General features: G+C 43.4%; 1 protein-coding gene across 8 annotated transcripts in view; it reads right to left on the bottom strand.

Annotated features, from left to right (window-relative positions):
• The window catches only part of DYNC1I1 (dynein cytoplasmic 1 intermediate chain 1), a 402,307-nt gene that overhangs the window by 346,031 nt on the left and 31,834 nt on the right, over positions 1-24,442 (bottom strand). The window contains exon 1 of one of the 8 annotated variants that reach the window (XM_081531536.1): positions 23,984-24,284. The exons of the other annotated variants lie outside the window; for them this stretch is intronic. Coding sequence (XP_081387662.1) covers positions 23,984-24,049 — 66 coding nt within the window. The 5' untranslated portion in view covers positions 24,050-24,284. Of the gene's footprint in view, positions 1-23,983; positions 24,285-24,442 lie in introns of those variants that run through there. 8 annotated transcript variants of the gene reach the window in all.

Below are 24,442 nucleotides of genomic sequence, written 5' to 3'. Positions count from 1 at the left end.
ACAGCTTTCTGCATTTCTGGTCTTTCCTTGCCCCACACTATTGGCCCTCTCACTTGTACTGGTTTATTCTATTTCCTTTATACTCTTTTTCTGCCATTGTAACCCACTTTATGTTAGTAGTTTTCCTTCTCATTTTTGTTCTACAGGAGACAAAGAGTAAGATAGCTGAGAAAAACACAGGGCTACTAAAGATCTTACTAATACGCATAGTCTGTGGCATGACTGTGCTCACAAGAAGGCAGTAAGAAGGCTCCATAGAGCTGATGACTTAACAAATGATCCCAGAGGGAAATCAGACCCGAGGACCACAGAAGGTGAGGAGGGCACCTCAGGCAGAGGACAGCATGGACAAAGGCGAGGAGACAGGAAAGAGAATGGACAGCCTGTGGGACAAGTAACTGGATATAAATGGAACACTCAGTGCAAAAGAAGACAGAAGAGAATGAGGATGGAAGTACAGTCAGAGATGAGATCCCAAAGACTGAGTAACCAGCCATCCCAGTTTGTACAGAGATTGATGGAGTTCCCGGGATGCAGGACTTTCAGGAAAGCCCAGGCAAACCTGGACAAGATGGTCACCCTACAGCCAAAGATGTGCTCTGCCATACTTTATAGAGAGATTTGAACTCTGTAGGCAGCAAGGAAATACCAAAGGATTCAACCAAGTGCAAGACCAGGTGGTTTATCCTTAGCATGTAATACATATAGCCTTTTTTACTGAACATTTTATTCATTTTTAATTGGAGGATCATTCTTTACAGTGTTGTGTTGGTTTCTGCCATACATCAACATGAATTAGCCGTAGTTATATATGGCTATATATATATATATATATATATATATATATCCCCTCCCTATTGAACCTCCCTCCCACCCTCCACCCCATCCCACTCCTCTAGGTTGTCACAGAGCACTGGGTTTGAGCTCCCTGCATCATACAGCAAACTCCCACTGGCTATCTGTTTTACACACAGGCTTTTTAAACATGGGTTGCAACCCACCAGTACATAACAAAATCCAGTTCGCTAGTAGTCACAGGGAGCGATGTTTGTGATTAACAGATGAGAACGGCTAAGAGGCACACTGCACACGGGAAGGACAACTACGGTTTCACAGAACTTGGTTTTGGACACACTCTCATTCATTGTTACATAGACACGGCATTGTCTATTGTCAGTTGTAGGTAAATGAGATCAAAATATACTGGGCTATATCAATTGTAGAATTAATAAACTTTCATTCATAAACTTGTTTCCACCTTTGTCTTTTCTCAGCCAACATTTTGCATGGCCAGGAAATTAAAAGACGCTTACTCCTTGGAAGGAAAGTTATGACCAATCTAGATAGCATATTAAAAAGCAGAGACATTACTTTGCCAACAAAGGTCTGTCTAGTCAAGGCTATGGTTTTCCAGTAGTCACGTATGGATGTGAGAGTTGGACTATAAAGAAAGCCGAGCACCGAAGAATTGATGCTTTTGAACTGTGGTGTTGAAGGCTCTTGAGAGTCCCTTGGACTCCAAGGAGATCCAACCAGTCCATCCTAAAGGAGATCAGTCCTGGGTGTTCATTGGAAGGAGTGATGTTGAAGCTGAAACTCCAATACTTTGGCCACATGATGCAAAGAGCTGACTCATTTGAAAAGACCCTGATGTTGGGAAAGATTGAGGGCAGGAGGAGAAGGGGACAGAGAATGAGATGGCCGGATGGCATCACCGACTCGATGGACTGGGTTTGGGTGGACTCCGGGAGTTGGTAATGGACAGGGAGGCCTGGCATGCGGTTGCTGGGGTCGCAAAGAGTCGGACACGACTGAGTGACTGAACTGAACTGCACTGAACTGACACCCCCGTGACACGTGCGCAGTGCACTGAGTGAACAGAGAAAGCCGTTGGCTACCACAGGAGACTGACCCAGGCTCTGCTACCCTGAGGGCCAAGAGATTAATATGTGGGTGCACACGTAACCTGCAATCCATTTGCAGGGCTGGTGAGGACGCACTACCACAGAATGACCAAAGCAAGCTCAGCAATATTTAAGTTCTACCAGAGAAAGAAAGTGAAAAAGATAACAAAATAAACCCATGGATGTTTCAGGGCACAAACGCATCAAGATGGATGTACTTACAAAGATTAACTGGCTTTTCCGGTTACCTAGTATGCCCTTAAGAGTGCAGAAAATCAATACTGTCGGAAATGCGGGACCATGGCATATTTCCTGCAGGCCATGTCAGAGCAAATGCTGACTGAGCCCAGGATCTGGAGGTTTTCCATTTGTCTCATCAGCACAACCTTTATATTCCTTTTAGAAAGCAAATACCCATCTGAAAAGCTTGGCTGCAGAGTCCCCCAGCTTGGCCTGCACACAGCATGCTATACATGAATGGATAACTCAGTGGTATGAGGCAGTATTCAGAACAGATTTCTCAACCAGTTCTTAAAGGCTTAAACCCCTTCTGATACCCATGTGCATTTTTCAAATTCAAGATTTCTTTTTCTTTTTTTTTTTAATTTAAGCTAGAGTCAGTTTCAACCATCTGTCTCTTTGAGTGAAAATAGGAGACAGGCTTATATATATGAGCTTCTGAAGAAAATCAATCTTGGCAGAAAAAAAGTTAAAGTGGAGGAAGAATTATATGGGCATTTTCAGGATCTTGCTAAGAAGTAACAAAATATTCAAAGTAAGGAGGAACTTACATAAACACATCCATCTCCTTTACTACCTAGTAGGCTGCCCCCATTCCTGACCATTGCCTGATTGGACATCACTGTAATTAGACCTCTGCCACCCAATCACCGCCTTATAAGAGTAAAGCAGTGATTTGGTGGAGCAGAGTGGAGACATAAAAGTGACTTCCTGGATTTGGGTGACAACATTTAGGGGTGTGGGAGATGATAATGGTAGGTAGCCTCCAAGAATCTGGAAATGATGGGACTAGAGCATGACCACTTTCTGATGTTGTAGCCACGCGTTCCAGGAAACAAACTCACTCAAAAGAACGATGCAGATAGTGAAGTGCGGTTTATTACACCGGCGGGCCCAAGGCAGAGTCTCCTCTTAGCCAAGGACCCCGACCAGCATTTGTGAAAATCTTTTATACCCCATGTGTACGTGTCTGAACCCACCACCCCAAATTCCTTGAGACTTAAACAAAGGAAGGGTAAATACAATCACAATAACCCTATTGTTCATGTGTTATGTGTTCAAACAGTTAATAGTCAATAAGCCTGAGGTTACATTCCGATAGATACAGAAAAATTTATGACCTGTCCGGAGGCAGGGGTGATCAGTGTAGGTTTTCTCTTAGGCGATGAGTAACCTGGATATGATCTTCAAGATTTCCCTGTCCAGATGGGGTCTTATCCTTCTGTTGCAGTTTCCATAGGCACTAAGCAAGAGTTCAGAGTCCATTGGAGAGGTGGCTGAGCATGATCAGCACGAACAGGCCTAAGATGGGGTCCAGGCCCTATGAATTCCTTCTTCACTGAAGTTAAACTAGACCTTATCTTAAGTGACAGGACATCTCCCAAGTCAAAACTATGACACACAGTGTGAGCATGCTTAAGTTGCTTCAATTGTGTCCAACTCTTTGAGACCCTATGGGCTGTAGCCCACCAGGCTCCTCTGTTCATAACACATGGTGCTAAAACATCAAAGCTAGGACTGACCAAAAGTAAAGGAAAACCACCGCCAAGATTAGCAGTAAACCACCATAAATCTGCTACAATGAAAGGAGAATGAAGTCTCAAATGACAGGAAATGGGGTATGAATTTTTCAGGTTTTCTCTGGTGTGTCCCAGAAAACAGATGGCCTGGCCAGCTGACGTCACTGTCCCTGTGCATCTGTTAGGAGGGTCACCACGATGACGCCAGGCAGCTGCCTGCAGCCGCGGTTATGACCACTGCTCCCCCGGCTCTGGCTCCATGTACGTCCAACCTTTAACTGTTGCACTCCAGTTAGAGGCAACTCCAGCCCTCCAGTTAGATCAGACCAAAAATCTTGGAGTCATCCCTGCTTTTTCTTTCTGTCAAAACCTACATCCGATTCATCATCAAATTATTTGGACTCTACTTTCCAAGCATTTCCAGAGCTTGTCTACTTTTCCCCACCTCCCCTGCCATCATCCTAAGCTGCCATCATCCCCCATCATATTACTGCTAAAGCCTCCTTAACAGTCTCCCTGGGTCTACCCAGGGCCTATTCTCAGCTACAACAGCAATTCATTAAAACACAAGTCAAATCATGTCACTTCTCTGCTTAAAGCTCTTCACCAGCTTCCATCTCACGGTTAGAGAAGCCCAAGTCCTGCATGGCTCCGGTGACCAGACACAATCCAGCCCCATCACTTTTCTGATCTCGTCTCCTGCTGTTCTTCAAACACATCAAGTACACTCCTGCCTCGAGGACTTTCTGTCTACTATTCCTTCTGCCTGATACACTTTTTTCTCTAAAATTCTGAAAGATTTGCTTCTTGAAAACTGAGTTCAAAGTTCATCTCATGAGAGCTTAACTCATCACTCTATTTAAAAGAGCAAACCATTTGCATCCCCCACCCCCACCCAGGCAGCACAGGCATTCCAAAGTCTTTCCCACTGCTTTGTTTTTTTTATTATGTATATTACCACTTAACATATTCTGTAACACATTTAAGTAGATTTCATTGCTTTCTCTTTCTCCGAGCTCCAATGAAGACAAAGATTTTGTCAGTATTGTTCACTAATGTGCTGCCAATACTTAGAAAGGTGAATGGTACAGAGTAGATGTTGTAGATATTCAATAAATACCTACTAGATGAATGGGGCTTCCCTGGTGGCTCAGATGATTAAGAATCCACCTGCAATGCAGGAGACCTGGGTTCGATCCCTGGGTCAGGAAGATCCGCTGGAGGAGGGCATGGCAACCCACTCCAGTATTCTTGCCTGGAGAATCCCTATGGACAGAGGAACCCGGTGGGCTTGAGTTCATGGGGTCACAGAGTCAGACAAGACTGAGTGACTAAGCACAGATGAATGAACAAATGTAGCTTCAAAAATTGCCTAAGTGAGCTTCTTCTTCTCCTCCCACTCTCATTCTCCATAAGAAGGGTCAAGGCTCCACTGGTTTTGGGATTCTCCTAGGTCTGCTCCCTGACCTTCCCTCTCAAAAGTATCCTTAACGGCCACATCATTGCCACACCTAGATTCTATTTCCGTTCCTGGTCTTTTTGAATGTATTGCATGATTATACCATCTACTTGATTTTTCAATGCCCATGTTACCTCTGGACTTAGCCTTCAGGACAAAATTTTAATGCCCACAGCCTAGTACTGTTCCCATCACACCCAGTTCTGACCTCTTGAGACCAAGGGCCTAAAGACCCAAGTTCTCAGGAGACTGCAGAATACTAACCTATAAGCAAGCAATACTAACCTATTATAACCTATAATACTAACCTATAAGCACAGTGAGCCCATAAGAAGTTAGATTCCTCCTGGCAAGTCAGTAAGTTGGCATTCATGTTTGCAGACTAATATGTAACCTTCTCTTGCACTGGGTTGTGTGAACTCACCAGTAAGTTGCTAGAGAATTTCGGCTATATAAGAACAATCTAATATCTAGACCTTCAAAACTAAGATTCAGACGTTAATCTCATCTGTCTGTCTAGCTGACTTCTGGCTGGCCCTGACAACGTCTCTGTCCCCACAGCTGCAACATGACAGCTGACTGCAGATGAGAGTGATGCCCACCCGTGCTGCCTGCACATGTTCTCAGCACACGAGAGTGCACCCACACACATGTGCACACGCAGTCATCTGACCCCAAATTCCTTCGGCAGATCAGAGCACGTTTCTCCGTGCTCCAGTCCCTACTGCACAGTGACCCTCTGCAGGAAGTAAGTCAAGGGCAGAGGGCAGGAAGGGGGATGATTTTCCTGATCAAAGGGGATGGGAGAATCCCTTGGGTATCTGAGCAGGATCCCACACATCTGTAAAGGAGGGAGAAGCACACCACTCAACCGAAATTTCTAGTTTGTTAAGAGCCAGGAAACCCAAGTAGCTGGCTCCACAAAACGCTAAATGCATCTTCATGTTCATACAACTTATTGGGACTTACTGAAGTCCTATAAAGTACAAAGTGCTATTATGGGTGCTCTGAGGCTTACACAAATGATTAAGAGGAAAGTGGCCAAAAGATTCCCAGTTATGAGAGAAATAAGTGTTGGGGTGTAATGTACAATATGATGACTACAGTTAACACTTGTTATTAAGTCTCTAAGTTGTGCCGGACTCTTTGCCACCCATGGACTGCAGCCCTCAAGGCTCCTCTGGTCTCCACTATCTCCTAGAGTTTGCTCAAACTATTGTTTAACACCTCTATACAGGAAAGTTGCTAAGCGAGTAGATCCTAAAAGCTCTCATCACAAGGAGAAATTTCTTTTTTTTTCTTTTTGTTGTACCCATGAGATGATGGATGTTAACTAAACCTATTGCAATCATTTTACAATATATGTAAATCAAACCATCATGCTGTATACTTTTAACTTAAAACAGTGATGTATGTCAATTACTTCTCAATAAAACTGGGGGAAAAAAAATCCCAGAGGGGAACACTGGGCTAAGCTGTGAGGCTGACACTCTCCCTGCTGGGAGTGTTTGGACAGGTAATACCAATACTCACCATGTAGCTCTCCTTTCGCTAAACCTTCATGGCTAACGGAGCACACAACTGATATTTTAGCTGTACTGATCTATTGCAAAAAGTTAAAATAGGTCCTTTTGCCCTGGAAAATTACCCTTGGCTTTTGAGACAATCTATCTCTTAATGTTTGGCCACCTCATGCGAAGAGTTGACTCATTGGAAAAGACCCTAATGCTGGGTAGGATTGAGGGCGGGAGGAGAAGGGGACGACAGAGGATGAGATGGTTGGATGGCATCACCGACTCGATGAACATGGGTTTGGGTAGACTCCGGGAGTTGGTGATGGACAGAGAGGCCTGGCGTGCTGCAATTCATGGGGTCGCAGAGAGTCGGACACGACTGAGCGACTGAACTGAACTGAACTATCTCTTAATGTATTGATATAAGAGGTTAACAGTCTTATCTCCAGATTCTCAGTGGATTTATTAATATAGTGCCCTTGTCGAGTAATAATGAAAGTAACATATTCCTAACTGAGCTCTTACTATGTGGCAGTCAGTGTCGTAAGTCTTTTCCATGTGTTAACTCATTTAATCTTCTTTTAGTATGCCAACTGGAAGAGGCAGGACTCATATCCAGGAAGTTTAGGTTTTAGACTTGCTTAACCACCAGGAGTCAACATTCCTTAACTGCCATTACACTAATACAAGAAGGAAGAAAACAAGTTATGAATTTACTTTTTTCTATAGTAAATGTATTTAATTTCTATAAGCAGGAAAAATCTTTTTGAATGCTTGTTTACGCTCTATCCTTCCTTAGTCCAAACCAAAGTCCCTGAGAGAGAGGCTTTGGCTGTTGTGGTTACAGCTGAATCTCTGGTGTCTGGAATAGATTTATGAAGCACTCAAATACCTTAGCCATCCTCCTGACTCTTCCTATTTCCAATTTTATTTCTTTTCAGAGAAAAAGGGCAGGGTCATGATTTATACAATGAATTATAAGACAAACCTATCCATAAATATTTGTTGGGTGAATAAATTATCTGAAAAAAAAAGTCTGTCTCAAAAAGCCTGTAACATGGTAGGGTCTGAAAACACTAGCTCCACGGCAAGGGAGAAATGGGGCAAGTGTGTGATAAATGTTTAAAGCACAAAGGAGGGCTGCAGGAACCCAGGCTCACAGTGGGCTTCCTGAGGGAGGGGCCGTGAGAGCAGGATATGGAAACGTGGTTGACTGGGAACTGGGGAAGTGTTTCCTGTGGAAGGAGAGTGAGCATGAGTGAAACAACAAGAAGCAACTGATACAGTCACTACGGAGAACAGTGTGGAGATTCCTTAAAAAACCAGGAATAAGACTACCATATAACCCAGCAATCCCACTCCTGGGCACATACCCTGAGAAAACTATAATTGAAAAAAGACACATGTACCCCAGTGTTCACCCTAGATATCAACAGATATCTAGGAAGCAACCTAGCTAGCTATTGACAGATGAATGCATAAAGAAGTTATGGTACATATATGCAATGGAATATTACTCAGCCATAAAAAGGAACAATTTTGAGTCAGTTGTAATGAGGTGGATGAACCTAGAGCCTGTTAACCAGAGTGAAGTAAGTCAGAAAGAGAAAAATATTGTATATTAATGCATACATATGGAATATAGAAAAATAGTACTGTGAACCTATTTGCAGGGAAGGAATGGAGATGCAGACATAGAGAATGGACTTGTGGACACAGCAGGGGAAGGAGAAGGTAGGATGAACTGAGAAAGTAGCATTGACATATATACACTAACATGTGTAAAACAGAGAGCTTAGTGGGAAGCTTCTATGTAGCGCAGGGAGCTCAGCTTGATGCTCTGTGATGACCTAGGGTGTGGGATTGGGGAGGGAGACGACCTAGAGGGAAAGGATATATATACACACACACTTCATAACTATGCATACATATATATAGTTATGATTGATTTGTGTTGCTGTATGGCAGAAACCAACACAGCATTGTAAAGCAATTTTCCTCCAATTCAAAAAAAGAGTGGCCATGGTGTGATGGGACATAATCCGGAAAGGTGTGTGTTTGGTACGAAACTCTCAGGTGTTCATGACCCAGGTCAACTGTTTCTGCCCTTTGGTCCTTCCTCGCTTCAGAAGCAATTATTCATTTTTAAAAGACGTGAGGGTCTTGAAACAAAATCAAACATTTCCATGTTAAACCAATCCAACCTATTCAAATGTGCTAAGTAATGCAAACGAGAATTAACGCTTCCCTTATAATCACACCTCTGCTGTATATAACGAAAAAGTGAGAAATAAAGTGCCCGAAATAGGTACCTTACCATTTGTAATACATGCTTTGCATAAGATAAGCATTCATTGGGGGGGCGGGGAGGGGGAGGAACTATTCCCCAGGAAATCTTGTAGTTTTCCATTCTTCAGGCTGAAAAGGGAAGAAGGTAGTTGGGGTTTTCCAGCATATGCCTTTGAAATGACATATTAGTCTAGCCTCTGCAGTTGGCAGGATGGCTCAGACTTTGAACATCTTCAAGGTACATTAAGAGATTACTGAAAGAACAAACAAATGAATAAACGAGAGTCTGAGCCCTCACACGCATGATGGTGTGGGCAGTTTGGAATGAAGTCGGATGCAAGCATTTCTTGTTTGTTTTTAACGGTTGTCACAAGCTGTTAAATTTCTTTCAACCTGGCCTGACACTGCTATAGCATTCCCAGTGTCTGGCAGGAGCTTAAGGAATGTTTGTGGAATGAAGCAAGGAATGAACGAACATTACGATTTGAACAGTTATGTGGGACAGGAAGTAGACAGAGATTGTCATAATTATTTTTCCAGTCTGGCACCTGTTCTCTTATTTACGCACACCCCAAGGGAATGGCAGAACCTGGCCAGAGAGGAGAGTGACGCCAAGCTCCATCTAATGTACAAAATCAGAGCTTCTTAAATTTGGAGGAAAAAAAAAATAGTAGAGCTCACTAGAGGAATCTCTGGTCTGAGTTTTTATTATGCAATAATCCCTTCACAGAAAATCTGCCCTGGAGGTGGTACGCTTAAATTCTCCTGGGCACTAGGATCTCACTGGCAGCCAGTTCAGTTTTCTGAACAGCTTAAATCAGTCAAAGGTTCTCCCCAGGGACTTCCCCGGTGGTCCAGTGGCTAAGAATCTGCCTTGCCATGTAGGGGACGCAGGTTGGATCTCTGGCCAGGGAACTAAGATCCCACATGCCCCGGGGCAACTAAGCCCCAACACAGCCAAATAAATACATACATTTTTTTTTAAGTTTCTCTCTATTATATTGATATGAACTCTCCTTTTCCCTATAAGTTTAGGCTACAATAGATAGGTGTCCTCATACCTATTTACCAAAGACAGGGTCTCCATGCCCACCCGTTCACCTGCTCACAGCCCACAAGCTTTCTGCAGCATCATCTCAAATTCATCCACTTTGTATTCAAGGAGCAGCAAGGGAAGAGGAGAGAGAGACAGGATGTGCACTGGTCAAGATGAGCCACATGCCTCCCATCTATCATACCCAGCCTCTAGCTCATCAAGCTAAGTCGTGTCTGACTCTTTGCAACTCCATGAACTGTAGCCTGCCAGGCTCCTCTGCCTGTGGAATTTTCCAGCCAAGAATATTGGAGTGAGTTGTCATTCCCTTCTCCAGGGATCTTCCAAACACACAGACCTTTTAACTTTTTGAACTCAAAGAAGCAGAATGCCTCCAGGACTTTGCCACAGTGGATTTGTATCACATTGGAGTTGAATTTAACATGATTTTGGAGAGGTGCAGGTAATCACAGTCAGGGCTTGGAAATGTGTCCTCAGCAGACCTGAATTTCAAGATCAGAACAGAGGCCACCCTGATATTCCAGAGGTCTCTAGACTAAGGCTGCCTCACAGGCCAGGAAAATGCTAACTGACAACCTGGCCCTTACAATGTACTCACCCTGATCTACTTGGCACAGAAAAAAAGGCTCGAGGTGAACCTGACTCAGGAAAGCAAGACTTCAGTATCCTAGGAATTATCAAGCATTCATGTTGGGCCTAGACACTTAACAAGTGACACACTTCAGGAAGTCAGTGTTTGTACTAAACACACCAAAAGGATCCAAGGGGAAACATTTAAACCCTGTAAAAAATGGAAAATTAAGTAGGATGTATTCATTCAAATCTCACCGCAACACTAGGAAGTGGGTACTATAATCATCAGTTCTGTTGCAGAGGTGATGAAAATAGAAACAGGGAGACAAACTAACTTGTCCAGGTCACTTACTTAGCTAGTAAGTGGTGACAGTGAGATCTGAATCCTGGCCCCAGAGGTAACACTTTTATACTATCTATTAATCATTGTTACAATTAGTTTGAGATCAAATTGAGCCCAAGAACAAGACAGGAAGAATGAAGGTAACACAGTAACGCTAATGCTTTTGTCTGATTAAAAGAAGTGATTATTCACTTAATTATTCACTTAATTATTAACAGCTTCCCTTGTTTGAACTCCCATTATACTTTGCTATACTTATATTAGGTATTTATCACATTTTACCTCATACAGTAACCATGTGATAATATGCAAGAGACTTGGGTTCGATCCCTAGGTTGGGAAGATCCCTGGAGAAGGACATAGCAACCCACTCCAGTATTCTTGCCCGGAGAACCCCATGGGCAGAGGAACCTGGTGGGCTACAGTCCAAAGGGTCGCAGAGCTGGACATGACTGAGCACACAACACACACACACACGTGATAACATTAAACTCTTTGTTATGGATATTAAACTTGCCTATTTTCCTCTAATTAGACCTCCGTCCCTTGGGTCTATACCTTGTTCATCTTCATGTGCCCACAAAGCACTAAGTCTGGCTTACGGTTGCCACTCCATCAGGACTAAAGAATATTCCTGACTAGAACTGAAAAACTACTGAAGGAAGATAATCTCTACCCCTACACATATTTTATTTATTATCAGTAACTGGATTTCTAAGCCCACTAATTCCAGGACCCTGTTATTACTGATGATGCTAAAACCATTCACATGCACTTTATATTCCAAATGGGCATTCTTTCGCGTGTTACTGAAGTAGGATGTTGAAACCACTACACGTGTGGTTGTGTCTCAGTGAGCTTCCTAGGAATGTAATTAGCAGCATGAGTAGGCAGAACTCAGGCAAGCCCCTCCCTTCCAGTCATTTGGATTAATTATAAACACTCCTGTTCCCCTCCTCCAGGACTATGCTGAACAACCCATTTGTCGTCAAGCAGAGCCAATGAATCCACTTTGCTAACGACATGTTAGATGCTGGGGCACATTCATCACAATGAAACCTCTCCCAGTATCTGTCTCTGAGTGAATGTGGTCAACAGAGCCCCTTACTTACCCACACTAGACATGTAACAAGAGTGAGAAAAATCTTTCCTCATGCTACTCTGCTGAGGTTTGTGAGCTATTTCTTATTGAATCGTGATGCAACCTAACTGGATCAATACATTCCCTCGGCCTAAACACTGTACTCCAGTGATCCAGCATTCTGGTTACTTTTCCCCCTTTCTCCATTTGCTGTTGGCAACTTCCAGCACTGGTCCTTCACCACCCCACCCAAGCCTGTGGTGGAGTGCCCTCTGAGAAGGGTATCACGAAGGTGATCTCCCTGACCAAACCCTAGCTGGGTTCCTCCGAGTGTTTTTCAATGAGGCCCTGTCCATGGGCATGTTCTCCAATTTTAGCAAGAGTCCTGATAGGTCAGTTTGGCCAGAGTCCCCCACCTTCCAGCTCTGATCACCAATACCTGACTGATATCTGATGCCCCACATCTCCCAAGCGATAGCTGATCACCTTGGCCTGCCTTTAGCAAGAATCCTATTCGGTGGCTTTAGCATGAATCCCTACCATTATCCTGATGTTCCCTCTTAGTAGTTTTCCATCCATTGACCCCTATTCTGCTTGTTCCTGTTGTTCAGTCACTAAGTTGTGCCCAACTCTTGGCGATCCCATGAACTGCAGTGCACCAGGCTCCTCTTTCCTTCACCGTCTCCAGGGGCTTTGCTCAAATTCCTGTCTATTGAGTCAGTGATGTTATCTAACCATCTCATCCTCTGCTGCCCCCTTCTCCTCCCGCCCTCAGTCTTTCCCAGCATCAGGGTCTTTTCCAATGAGTCAGCTCTTCGCATCAGGTCGCCAAAGTATTGGAGCTCCAGCTTCAGCATCAGTCCTTCCAATTAAAATTCAGGATTGATTTCCTTTAGGATTGACTGTTATAAGGCTATAAATTCCCACTTTTCCTTGCTGTATTCAGAGTTGAGCATGATCTTTCTCCCCTTTGCAAAACCCCATTGCAGTGGTTCCCGATATTACCATGACGCATAGTCCCCCTGAATAAAGCTTGCCTTACCATTTCTTTAACAAGTGTCATGAATAGATTTTTCTTGGAACACATGTAAAGACTAAGAAAACACTAAATATGACTATTAACCATATGACTGCCAGAACATGTGTCCTAAGTAAAGCAACTTTCATTCTGAATTTTCCCCCAGAGAGTTTACAAAATACTTCTGTGTGCTGCCCAGATCAACCTTCCCATTGTTCAGGAAGGCAATAGTGGTGCTGACAATGTTAGGCAATAGTCACTCAGCTGTGTCTGACTCTTTGCAACCCAAGGACTACAGCCTGCCAAGCTCTTCTGTCCGTGGAATTCTCAGGCAAGAATACTAGAGTGGGTTGCCATTTGCTTCTCTAGAGGGTCTTCCCAACCAAGGGATCAAACTTGGGTCTCCTGGTGGATCCTTTACCGTCTGAGCCACCAGGTGTTGAGAAGAAAGAGAGACAACAGGCCCCACATGGAGTCACTTGTTCCAAGCCCATGTCATCACCAAACCAAAACTTGATACCTAACTTAATTACTGGCTTAATAATAGCACTACTAAACAGGACTGGGGCTTCCCAGGTGGCTCAGTGTAAAAGAATCCACTTGCTAATACAGGAGATGCGCGTTCAATCCTTGGGTCAGGAAGCTCCCCTGGAGAAGGAAATGGCTACCCACTCCAATATTCTTGCCTGGGAAGTCTCATGGACAGAGGAGCTTGGCAGGCTTCACTCCATGGGGTCGCAAAAGAATCTGACATGCCTTAGCAGCTAAACAACAACTTAACTACAGCTTCAAACCCTCACAGGGCAGAATCTCAAACTAGCCAATCTAGAAATAGCTGATAAGCCCTAGATAGGTAAACAGGGGCAGCCAGATTCATGGATGGTTGAATAAAGCCAATAAGATCTTTAAAATTTACTCAGCTGAATTCTGTTTTTCAACAATCTTGGCGGCAGCAGTGAGATTCAAAGGAAACTTTTCACAGCTTTGGGGATGATGACAAACAAGACATGGTAGCCACAAATCCTTCCAGTTCTCTTGTCTTTCCCATCATCTCTGTGGGTAAGTTCCTCTCAATTCTCAGCTCTGCTATCTTTGTGCAGAGCTCCCAACCTAGCTGACTTTCCAGTCCAGGGCTTAATGGTTCACCTTGAGCTGGCAGACAGTTCCATCCGGAACACAAGTCCCTATCCTTGGTTCAATCCACAGTTCCTTATTTGACTAAAATCCCTAGGTTCCATGTTGGGAACTGCCGGTGATTCATTCTGCCGTTCCTCCTTTGTTTGGAACCCTGGTCTGTGGTCCCCATCTGTTGGGGTCAGCTGGTTCACTCCCCAGTTTCACACTGAGGATTGCCAGCCCACAAGACATGGCTTTGGTACTGCTGCTGTGTCAGTGTGCACGTTTGTTTGTAGTTCAAGGCTGCTCCTAGTGGCATCTCAGAGACCAGGCAAAAGCTGCAAAACTGGCGAGCCTGGATTGAGATCATAAAAGCTGTTAGGCAGTGCTTCCTACCTATCTCTAAGACTCCCACGCTAGATAAGTTGGTGGCAGGATGGTTAGGCTGACACTAGGTCACTCACCAAACTCAAGAAAATTTTCATCCATCAAGGTACCTTATAAAACACCACATAATCTCTAGCCCACCAGGACATCCTTCTTAAGTATTAATTTGGCTCCAAGAAACTTAAGGCCTAGCTTAAAACAAAAATGGGATGTTTAAGTTTCAAAGAGTTGAGTGTGCCATCTTCAGGCACACCTGCTCATTACGTCTAAGAATATAGTCCTGGAAAATGTATACACCTACAAAACTTGCAAAATTTTACTAAAACCAACCTAAAATTACAATGGCCATGATAAGAAACATTCCAATTAGACAAGACTGTTCATTTAAGAAGTACATTTGAAAGCAAGTGCTCCCACATTAACAAACAGAATGGGAGACCTACTTCAATCAGTATGCAAAAGCTTCCAAAAAGCTTCAAGATTCCAAAATAGCATCATTAAAAAAAAGTCATTACAAAAGGCTAATAAAAAATTAAAGATGCAAGGGGTACCTAAATCAAAAGACAGTAAGACTGACATAACTCCTCTACCCCCTCTAACCTGCTTGCCTGAGTACTCATGCTCTCTAATTCTCTAACTGAACTGACTTTCCACTCTGGGAAGTTACCTTTTAAAATAAACCACCCAACCAAAGCTGCTGGAGATCCTCCTCAGGTATTTTTCACTCCTTGATCAAAGACCAAAGTAAAGGACCACAGTTCAAGAATTTCCTAAAACTGTGGAAGAGAACCAAAACTTTTCTGAAGAATTTAAAGTCCTCATTGGAACCTATGACCAAGGCTGCCAGACCTTTATGAGCTCATGCAACTGCTGGTAGGACCTGGTGATGCCTAAAAATGATGAAAGAAGCAGAATGGGGGAACCCTACTGACAATATCTAAGATCCTCCATCTTTAACATGGTCCCCTTATGCAGCAGAAAAAGCTTGCAAAATGCAGCTGATCTTTTAAAAGCCATACCTAGAGTTTTCCTTGCCCACGATGATTGGTCAAACATGCAAACAAAAGAAAAATGTATCTGTAGCTGACTGTGCTCAACTTTAAAACTTTTCTGAAAGTTCTTTTCCTAAGGGATCCTGAGCTCCACACAATAAATGACGTCACCCAACCTGCTCTCACTGCCCAACTTGTAAACCGATTATCTCCTGAGATTAGTGGATTGATAAAAAGATAGATGACAACAAACTGTGGAAAATTCTGAAAGAGATGGGAATACCAGACCACCTTATCTGCTTCCTGAGAAATCTGTGTGCAGGTCAAGAAGCAACAGTTAGAACCAGACACGGAACAACGGACTGGTTCAAAATTAGGAAAGGAGTACGTCAAGGCTGTATATTGTCACCCTGCTTATTTTACTTACATGTAGAGTACATCATGTGAAATGTCGGGCTGGATGAAGCACAAGCTAGAATCAAGATTGCCGGGAGAAATATCAATAACTTCAGATATGCAGATGACACCATCCTTATGGTAGAAAGTGAAGAACTAAAGAGCCTCTTGATGAAAGTGAAAGAGGAGAGTGAAAAAGCTGGCTTAAAACTCAACATTCAAAAAACTAAGATCATGGCATCCAGTCCCATCACTCCATGGCAAATAGATGGAGAAACAATGGAAACAGTGAGAGACTTTCTTTTCTTGGGCTCCAAAATCACTGCAGATGGTAACTGCAGCCATGAAATTAAAAGATGCTTGTTCGTTGGAAGGAAAGCTATGACCAACCTAGACAGCATATTAAAAAGCAGAGACATTACTCTGCTGACAAAGGTCCATCTAGTCAAAGCTATGGTTTTTCCAGTAGTCATGAATGGATGTGAGAGTTGGACTATAAAGAAAGCTGAGTGCCAAAGAATTGTTGCTTTTGAATTGTGGTGTTGGAGAAGACTCTTGAGAATCCCTTGGACTGCAAGGAGATCCAAACACTCCATCCTAAAGGAAATCAGTCCTGAATATTCATTGGAAGGATTGATGCTGAAGCTGAAACTCCAATACTTTGGCCACCTGATGTGAAGAACTGACTCATTGGAAAAGACTGAAGGCAGGAGGAGGAGAGGAGAGGAGGAGGAGAGGACGACAGAGGATGAGATGGTTGGATGGCATCACTGACTTGATAGACATGATAGCAAGCTCTGGGGGTTGGTGATGGACAGGGAAGCCTGGCGTGCTGCAGTCTATAGGGTCACAAAGAGTTGGACAAGACTGAGTGACTGAACTGAACTGAAAAAGGCAGAAAACAGGATGGGAGGCCACTGGTTTGACTGAACTCATGACCAATGCTGAGCACTTTGAAAGGACTTTGGAATAAGGCAGTGAACAAAAGTCTGCCCGACTAATCGCCTTTACACTGCAACAGGTCCAAGACCAGTGACCAAAAATAATACCTGGGCCTCCCACAATGTACCCTCCTAAAGAGTCTATCATCAAAACGCTGGTCTAGGGACCCACATCTCAATTGTAATCAACCGGGGCACTGGAAAAAAGATTGCTCTCAAAAATTCTATCAAAATTCTTCAACAGCAACTTAAATTCTCTCATATCTTCCCCCCAAAGGGGGGCCTCTTTTGGGCACCTCCAAGAGTTGACAGGACCCCAAGGAATCCTCTGATAAGCTGCCACCAGTAATTCCTTTAAATAGCCAAGGGGAAACTAAAATTAAAATTAATGGAGGGACTTCCCTGGTGGTCCGGTGGTTAAGAATCCACCTTCCAATGCAGGGGATGAAGGTTCGATCCCTGGTTGGGGAAATAAGATCCCACATGCCTTGGGGCAACTTAGCCCATGCGCTACAACTAGAGAAAGACTGCATGCCACAACAAAGCCCAGTGCAGCCAAAATTAAACAAACAGTTTAAAAATATTAAAAATAGTGGGAAACCTTGGCAAATTGAGATAGATACCAGAGCTACAGTCCCTACTTTAAACTCCACTGTCATAGGACAACACATCCCTTGGAGTGAAAAAGAAGTTCCCATGGTGAGTGTCTATTAAAATTCTTTCACAACCAGGGCAAATGACTCTGGGGACCTTTCACTGAGAAATTTCCCTTTTTTGCTAAATGATACAGCTCCAGTCAATCTATTAGGCTTCCCTCGTGGCTCAAATGGTAAAGAATCTGTCTGCAGTGCGGGAGACCTGGATTCCATCCTTGGGTTAGGAAGATCTCCTGGAGAAGGGGATGGCAACCAACTCCAATAATCTTGCCTGGAGAATCCCATGGTCAGAGGCTACAGTCCATGGGGTTGCAAAGAGTCAGACACGACTGAGCGACTAACACAGCTCCAGTCAAACTATCAGGTAGTGATCTCCTTTCTGATTTAAAAGGTCTAATACGTTTTGCTTCTAGTGGACACCTCACCTTAGAATTTCCTGACCAAGCTGAACCTGATCCTTGATGTTCTTTACAGTCTGTCCTAGATATAGAAGAGAAAGGATTCCAGCAAAAGACCTCTAACTTAATCAAGGTGCCTGAAAATCTGTGGGCTACCTCTAACACTGACCCTGGAAGAATAAAAGGTGCAGAACCTATAAGATTTGGATAGAGGAAACCAAACCTCTTCCTAAACTGCCTCAACAGCCATTAAAACCTGAGGTGACGCAAGGTCTCATACCAATAGTAGAAGACCAATTCCCCCAAGGGCTAACCATTCCCTGTACCAGCCCCCTGTAACACCTGGTCTTAACAGTCCCCAAACCCAATGGGTGGGGATGGAAATGTGACTTGAGATTAACAAGATTCCCTACTTCCCAGCTGTTCCATACCCCAAAATCCTTTATCACAAGTTTCATCAGACTCGAAATGGTTCACAGTTGTGGACCTCTGTCCAGTCTTCAGCATCCTGGGGACACCAACAACCAGCAGCTATTCACCTTTACGTGGAACAAACAACAATATACCTGCAACAGGCAAACTTTGAGGGTTCAGTGAGACCCCTTATTTTTCCCAAGTGCTCCACCAAAATTTATGTACCCTCCATTTCCCCAGGAAATCGACCCTTCTACAGTAAGAATATAGCCAAACTTTTCCTATTTTCAGGTACCAAAGAGGCATCCATAAAGAATCCCACTTATTTGCTATAACAGTTAGCTAAAAAAGGACATAAAGTCTCCAAGTTAAAATTATAATTATCTCCAGACACTACTCATTACTTAGGTCATTATCTAAGCACTGAAGGAATCCAATGAGCTCCAAAAAACCGAGCTGATCCCAAAATTCCCTAGGTCACATCTAAACAACAACCTTGTGGGTCCATAGGCCTGGCTGGTTATTGCAGAGTATGGGTTCCTAATTTTTCCTCTATTGGCTTTCCCGCTCTATGAACTCACTTAAAGGTCAATCACTGAACCAGCTCCTGGGGAAGATAAACATGAGCAGGCCTTTATGAGACTAAAACAAATGCTGCAAGAACTGCCTGCCCCAGGGCCACCCAACTTCAAAATCTTTCACCTTATTTGTACATGAAACAGATAGCCAAGCCCTGGGGATGCTCACACAAGAACATGAGAAGCACAGAAGTGAAGTCAAAGTCGCTCAGTCATGTCCAACTCTTTGCAACCCCATGGACTGTAGCCCACCAGGCTCCTCTGTCCATGGGATTCTCCAGGCAAAAATACTGGAGTGGGCTGCCATGCCCTTCTCCAGGGAAACTTCCTGACCGAGGGATTGAACCCATGTATCTTCCGTCTCTTGCATTGCAGGCAGGTTCTTTACCACTAGTGGAACCTGTGAAGCCCTAGGAAATGACATTTACTTACAAACTCCACACACTGTCCAAAATCTTCTCAATTCTGAAGTAACTCGACATTTCTCTGCAAACTGACTAACCTCCTATGAGATGATTCTGCTTTCACCGCCTAAGTCTGCATCCAAAACAATACAAAAGAGTCTGCTATGTTGCTACCCTTGACCAAAGGTGAGCCCATGACCTTTGTGAAACTGTATCCTAATTCACAAAGTGCCCCTTTGACTAATCCTGATCTAATTTTGTCTGTTGATGGGCCATACTGTAAACAAAAAAGGAAATTTCCAAGCTGGCTATGTTGTCATTACCCAAGGTGAATTTTTGAGAGGGTAAGTCTTCCCATAAGCTAAATCAGTCCAACAACCAGAGCTCCACATCCTGACCGAGAGCATGCTAGCTACCAGAAGGACAGATTGTTAGGATTTATACTGGCAGCTGGCATGCCTTTGGGATCATTCATAATTTGAATGTTAAGGAAGCAAAGGGTTTTTTTGTTTGTTTGTTAACCAGTCTTAGCGACTCAATAATGTCCAACTCTTTGTGACCCCAAGGACTGTAACCTGCCAGGCTCCTCTGTCCATGAAATTCTCCAGGCAAGAATACTGGAGTGGATTGCCATTCCCTTCTCCAGGGGATCTTCCTTACCCAGGGATTGAATCTGGGTCTTCTGCATTACAGGCAGATTCTTTACCATTTGAGCCACCAGGGAAGCCCTTTAAGTCTACCAGGACCCCAGCAAAACCAGACAGCAGGTAAATAACCTTCTTGCTGCTACTCCCTTATCTATTGAAACTGCTGTCATAAAAACTGAGGCTCACACTAAAAAGATTGAACCTGAGTATCAGGGGATTGCCCTAGCTGACTTCTACGAAAAGGCAGCAGCAACAGAATCTACAAAGGTTGTGCATCATGTGGATGAAGTCCATTCTGTTCCTGCAAAAAATGATCCTTTGTTGCCAGACTTTTGCCATCCTGGTGTCCCTACAGCAGGCAACAGCCTGCTTCTTAGGTTTTTTTTTTTTTTGATGTGGACCATTTTTAAAGTCTTTATTGAATTTGTTACCATATTGCTTCTTTTTTATGTTTTGCTCTTTTTGGCCATGAGGCATGTGGGGTCTTAGCTCCCTGACCAGGAATCAAACCCCCTCCTCCTACACTGGAAGGCGGAGTCTTAACCACTGGACCACCAGGAAAGTTCCACTGGACCACAGCCTGCTTCTGAGTCAGAGAAATCAGGATCTTCAAACAATGGCTGTCAATTCAATGAGCAGTCAGGGCTACTGGGGAACCCAGGACAGTGCTTGGTTCTTCCTGGCTCCCTGGCAAACTCCATTTTTCAGGTTTTGCATTCCTTCATCCACTGCGGTGCGATTAAAATGACTCAAATCAGGAAATAGGGAAGGGGGTCCAGGAAGGGGAACACATGTAAACCCATGGCTGATTCATGTCAATGTATGGCAAAAACTACTACAATATTGTAAAGTAATTAGCCCCCAACTAAAATAAATAAATTTATTTTTAAAAAAAATCAGGAAATAAACATTGATGGTGTTAGGTAGTTAGAATAGAAAAAAGGAGTCCAAAATGGCAGTGGCTAAAAGACAAAGAAGGGAAAAGCACACAAAAATAGAACAAAGGAAGGTCTGAGGACCAGAGTGAGGACTTGAGGTAAACAAACAGCACTCCTGGCTAGCCCAATTTACATAGGACAGGCCCAGGAGGAGGAGGAAAAAAAACATATAAAAGAGGAGCCAAAACTGGGTCAGGGCCTCTCTTCTCTTCACATCTTTTGGGTCGGCATTCCCTCACACATTGAGGATGTATTTTCCTTTACTTTCTAAATAAAACTGAGCTGTAACATGGAGCTGTAACACTGGTTTGTCCGTCGCTTCATATTTTTGTTGTGACAAAATACGGAACCAAGGAAATTACACACTCCCCAGACAGTAGGAGGTCTTCTATAAAATTGCAAAAACAGTTTACCACCAATGTCTGACCTGCCAGCTCCCCAAACCTGGAAAACGATATTTGTTCCCAGAGGCCTCAAACCTTCTCCCTCTGAACCCTCTGAATATCTGCAGCTGGACTTCATTCAACTGCCACTTAGTGGAGGTTATCAATATGTATGTTCTTATCGTATGTATGTTTTCTGGATGGGCTAAAGACTTCTGCTGCACGGCTGATGCCTCCATTACAGGGAATAGCTTGACTCCATGTTGGATCTGTTTCTTTAACCTTTGCTTCGCACTGCTTTTGTTCACTAAAAGGATACTGCGTCCACATATAACAACCTGCCTGGGGGAACCATGCCCCTCTGTCTCAACGTTAAACCAAGGAGCCTTTGTTCAGGACTCTGTCCACTTAGAGGTGACTGCAGGAAGGAACAAATTAACCCATTGCTTCCCCTGGCTTGCCATTCCAGGAGATTTTGCAAGATTAATGGCCTTTTCACTTTGCTTTCTCACCACCCGCCCACCTCCATCTCTGTTCTATAAAAGAACCTGGCATCCAGACCTGGATAAGATGGTTATTTTGAGACATTAGTCTGCCATCTTCTTGGTCAGTTGTCTTTCCAAATAAAGTCATATTCCTCAACTCAGTGCCTCGTCTCGGATTTACTGGCCTGCTATGCAGCTCGCTTGTTGGCAAACTTTTGCCATCCTGACATCCTTACAACAGCCTGTTTCTGAGTCAGAGAAATCATGATGGGCAAACAATAGCTGTCAATTCAACAACCAGTCAAGCCTCTCAGGAACCCAGGAAGCTGGGTTCCCCACCATCTGCCCATCATGATTTCTGACTCAGAAGCAGGCTGTTGTCTATTGTAAGGACATTGGGATGGCAAGAGTCTGGCAACAAGACTGCAGGTGACTGATGGGAACTGTATTCCCACTTGAAGTGAACCTTCTATAATCATCACTGACTGAGGCAACCACTTCACTGGGCAAATCATATAAAGCTTTAACAAAACCTTGTAAACTTGAAATTATCACTGTCCCTGTCACCCTCAACCATCAGGCAAGATGGCTGAGATCAATAACGGATCCTCAAGGTTAAAATCTCCAAACCTGCTTAACTTATGAGCCCCCCTTGGCCTAAGGTACTACCTCTGGTTCTGCTCATTATTCACAGGACCTCCTCTCATATACCTGTGTTATAATCCGACGTTTCTATCTACTTTAAAATCTTCAAGTTGGTGGCCTTCAAATTTTCATAGTTCACATTTCTTGATTTTAAGAAACAAGGGGCTCTTGAGGGAAGTGAGTACAATTCCCCCCTTTAAAGTTCATGGCAAAATATATGGGATTTCATTCTTGCTTGATGTGCCAATTACTTTTCGACAGTATTTGAAAAATATTAAAAATTCTAAAAGACAAAGCAAGGAAATCTGTATCTAAAACCCCAAACCTGGCCTTTACAATGTCTCTAGATGGTCCATATTTGCATTGGGAGATTTGGTTTGGCATTTTAACTAAGGTAAACAGATTCTCACTCTCCTCTGAGCCTGAAAACATTCAGAGAGAGAGGATCCTCTTTCAGAGCCCGTGGTAACCTACACCTTCTCAAAGTGAACAAAGTCACACTTTTTAAGGAAATAAGCAAAGAAGATTTCTGTTATTCTTTCTCCCACAAAATACATACCAATTCCCACAATGCTTTGCTATTCTGATACTAATGGGGTGGCTGGTGAAACAGGAGACTCATTTCATTTTTAAAAGGGGACACTGTCAAAACACACATTCCCCACAGGGCCTTCTACCCTTTCAGCCACTCAAACCCACCACCTACGAACATCAACTACTAAAATCCCACAAGCTGAATCCAAAACAACCCCTCCACGTGGGCCCACTGCAGCATTCAAACACTTGGTCAACTTTTAAAGGCTTCCATATGTGCCTTACAGGATCTAAACTACTTTCAAAAGGAGAGGATTTCATTCCATTTCAATTACTAAAATCTTCAGCTTGTCAAACAAAGAAACAGGTACTATTTCAAGCTGGAGTGGAAAAATCCGTACCCAATGAGAGATACTGATGTCGGCAAAGGATACAAAATAGTGTCTCATCATTTATTCATTAGCGCTATTTAAAATACATGTGTTACTCTTGGCTTCACTCTACGTATTAACATAAAATAGAAATCTGACAAATGAATAAAAATTTCTCCTTTCTCACCAGAAAGGAGCCGAAGGACTGCCCTGCTCAGAGGAGAGTGTCAGATCAAAGCCAGATCAAAAGGATTAGACCAAAGGACTCACAAAGGAAAACACAAGACTCAAACCATCCTACCCGTCACTTCTAGAATGCCAGGCTGTCTTCCTCAAGGCCGTCATTCCCCCAGCAGAAATGTTTAATGTGATACTGGTTCAGGAAGGTAAAGCTTCCAGAATTTGAGGCATTACCAAGACCATGTTCATACCGGACCCAACTGTGCAACAGAAACTACATTTTAGGAAGTGAATGTTTTACTAAACACATTACAAATAATCCAAGGGGAAAGAATTAAATCTTATAATAAAAGGAAAATTAAGTGGGATTTATTCTGGCTAATATTTCAGGTCAATAAATCTTGTTGACAGCCACTGTGTGTAAAACCCTCTGCTGAAATATACAAAGGGTGCCTCAGGGAGCCTAGAGTCTAGAAATGGAAGGAGGCAGATACATAGCATGTTTCATTTTTAAAAAGCATACCTTTGGTTCAAAGCAGAGCAAGATCACACAAGTCCCTGAGAAGAGAAGGCTAGAGAGTGATATCATGGCTGTTGAATAACAAAAAGCATCCTCCACACATTGAGAATGTGCCACATATTGCACCCACTACTTTCATTATCTGCATGCCTTACAATAATTTTGCAAGCCAGGTATTGATATTCCCATTTCACAGATGGAGAAACTGAGGCTCTCAGAGGCAGTCAATGGAATATCATGCTTCTTCTTTCTTTCCCTTATGCTGCCTCTTAGATGTTATGCTCTTCTTCCCTTGTAGAAGGCTAAAGAAATGAACTTAGCTTAGGGTAGGGAAGATTTCAGCAGAAAACCAGAGCATCTAAACTAGGGCTTCTCAGGCTTGGCTGTTGTGTGCATTGTAAGCTGGCCAGGAGTCACCCTGACCTCTTCCCACTACAGATGCCAGCAGCCACCCTCTCTCCC

This window comes from Giraffa tippelskirchi, chromosome 10 (assembly GCF_054371585.1).
Source record: "Giraffa tippelskirchi isolate mGirTip1 chromosome 10, T2T-mGirTip1v1.2.pri, whole genome shotgun sequence".
In the NCBI taxonomy this organism is placed as follows: Eukaryota; Metazoa; Chordata; class Mammalia; order Artiodactyla; family Giraffidae; genus Giraffa; species Giraffa tippelskirchi.
Note: the sequence above shows the minus strand (reverse complement) of the source record. Positions and strands in the feature narration are given on the sequence as shown.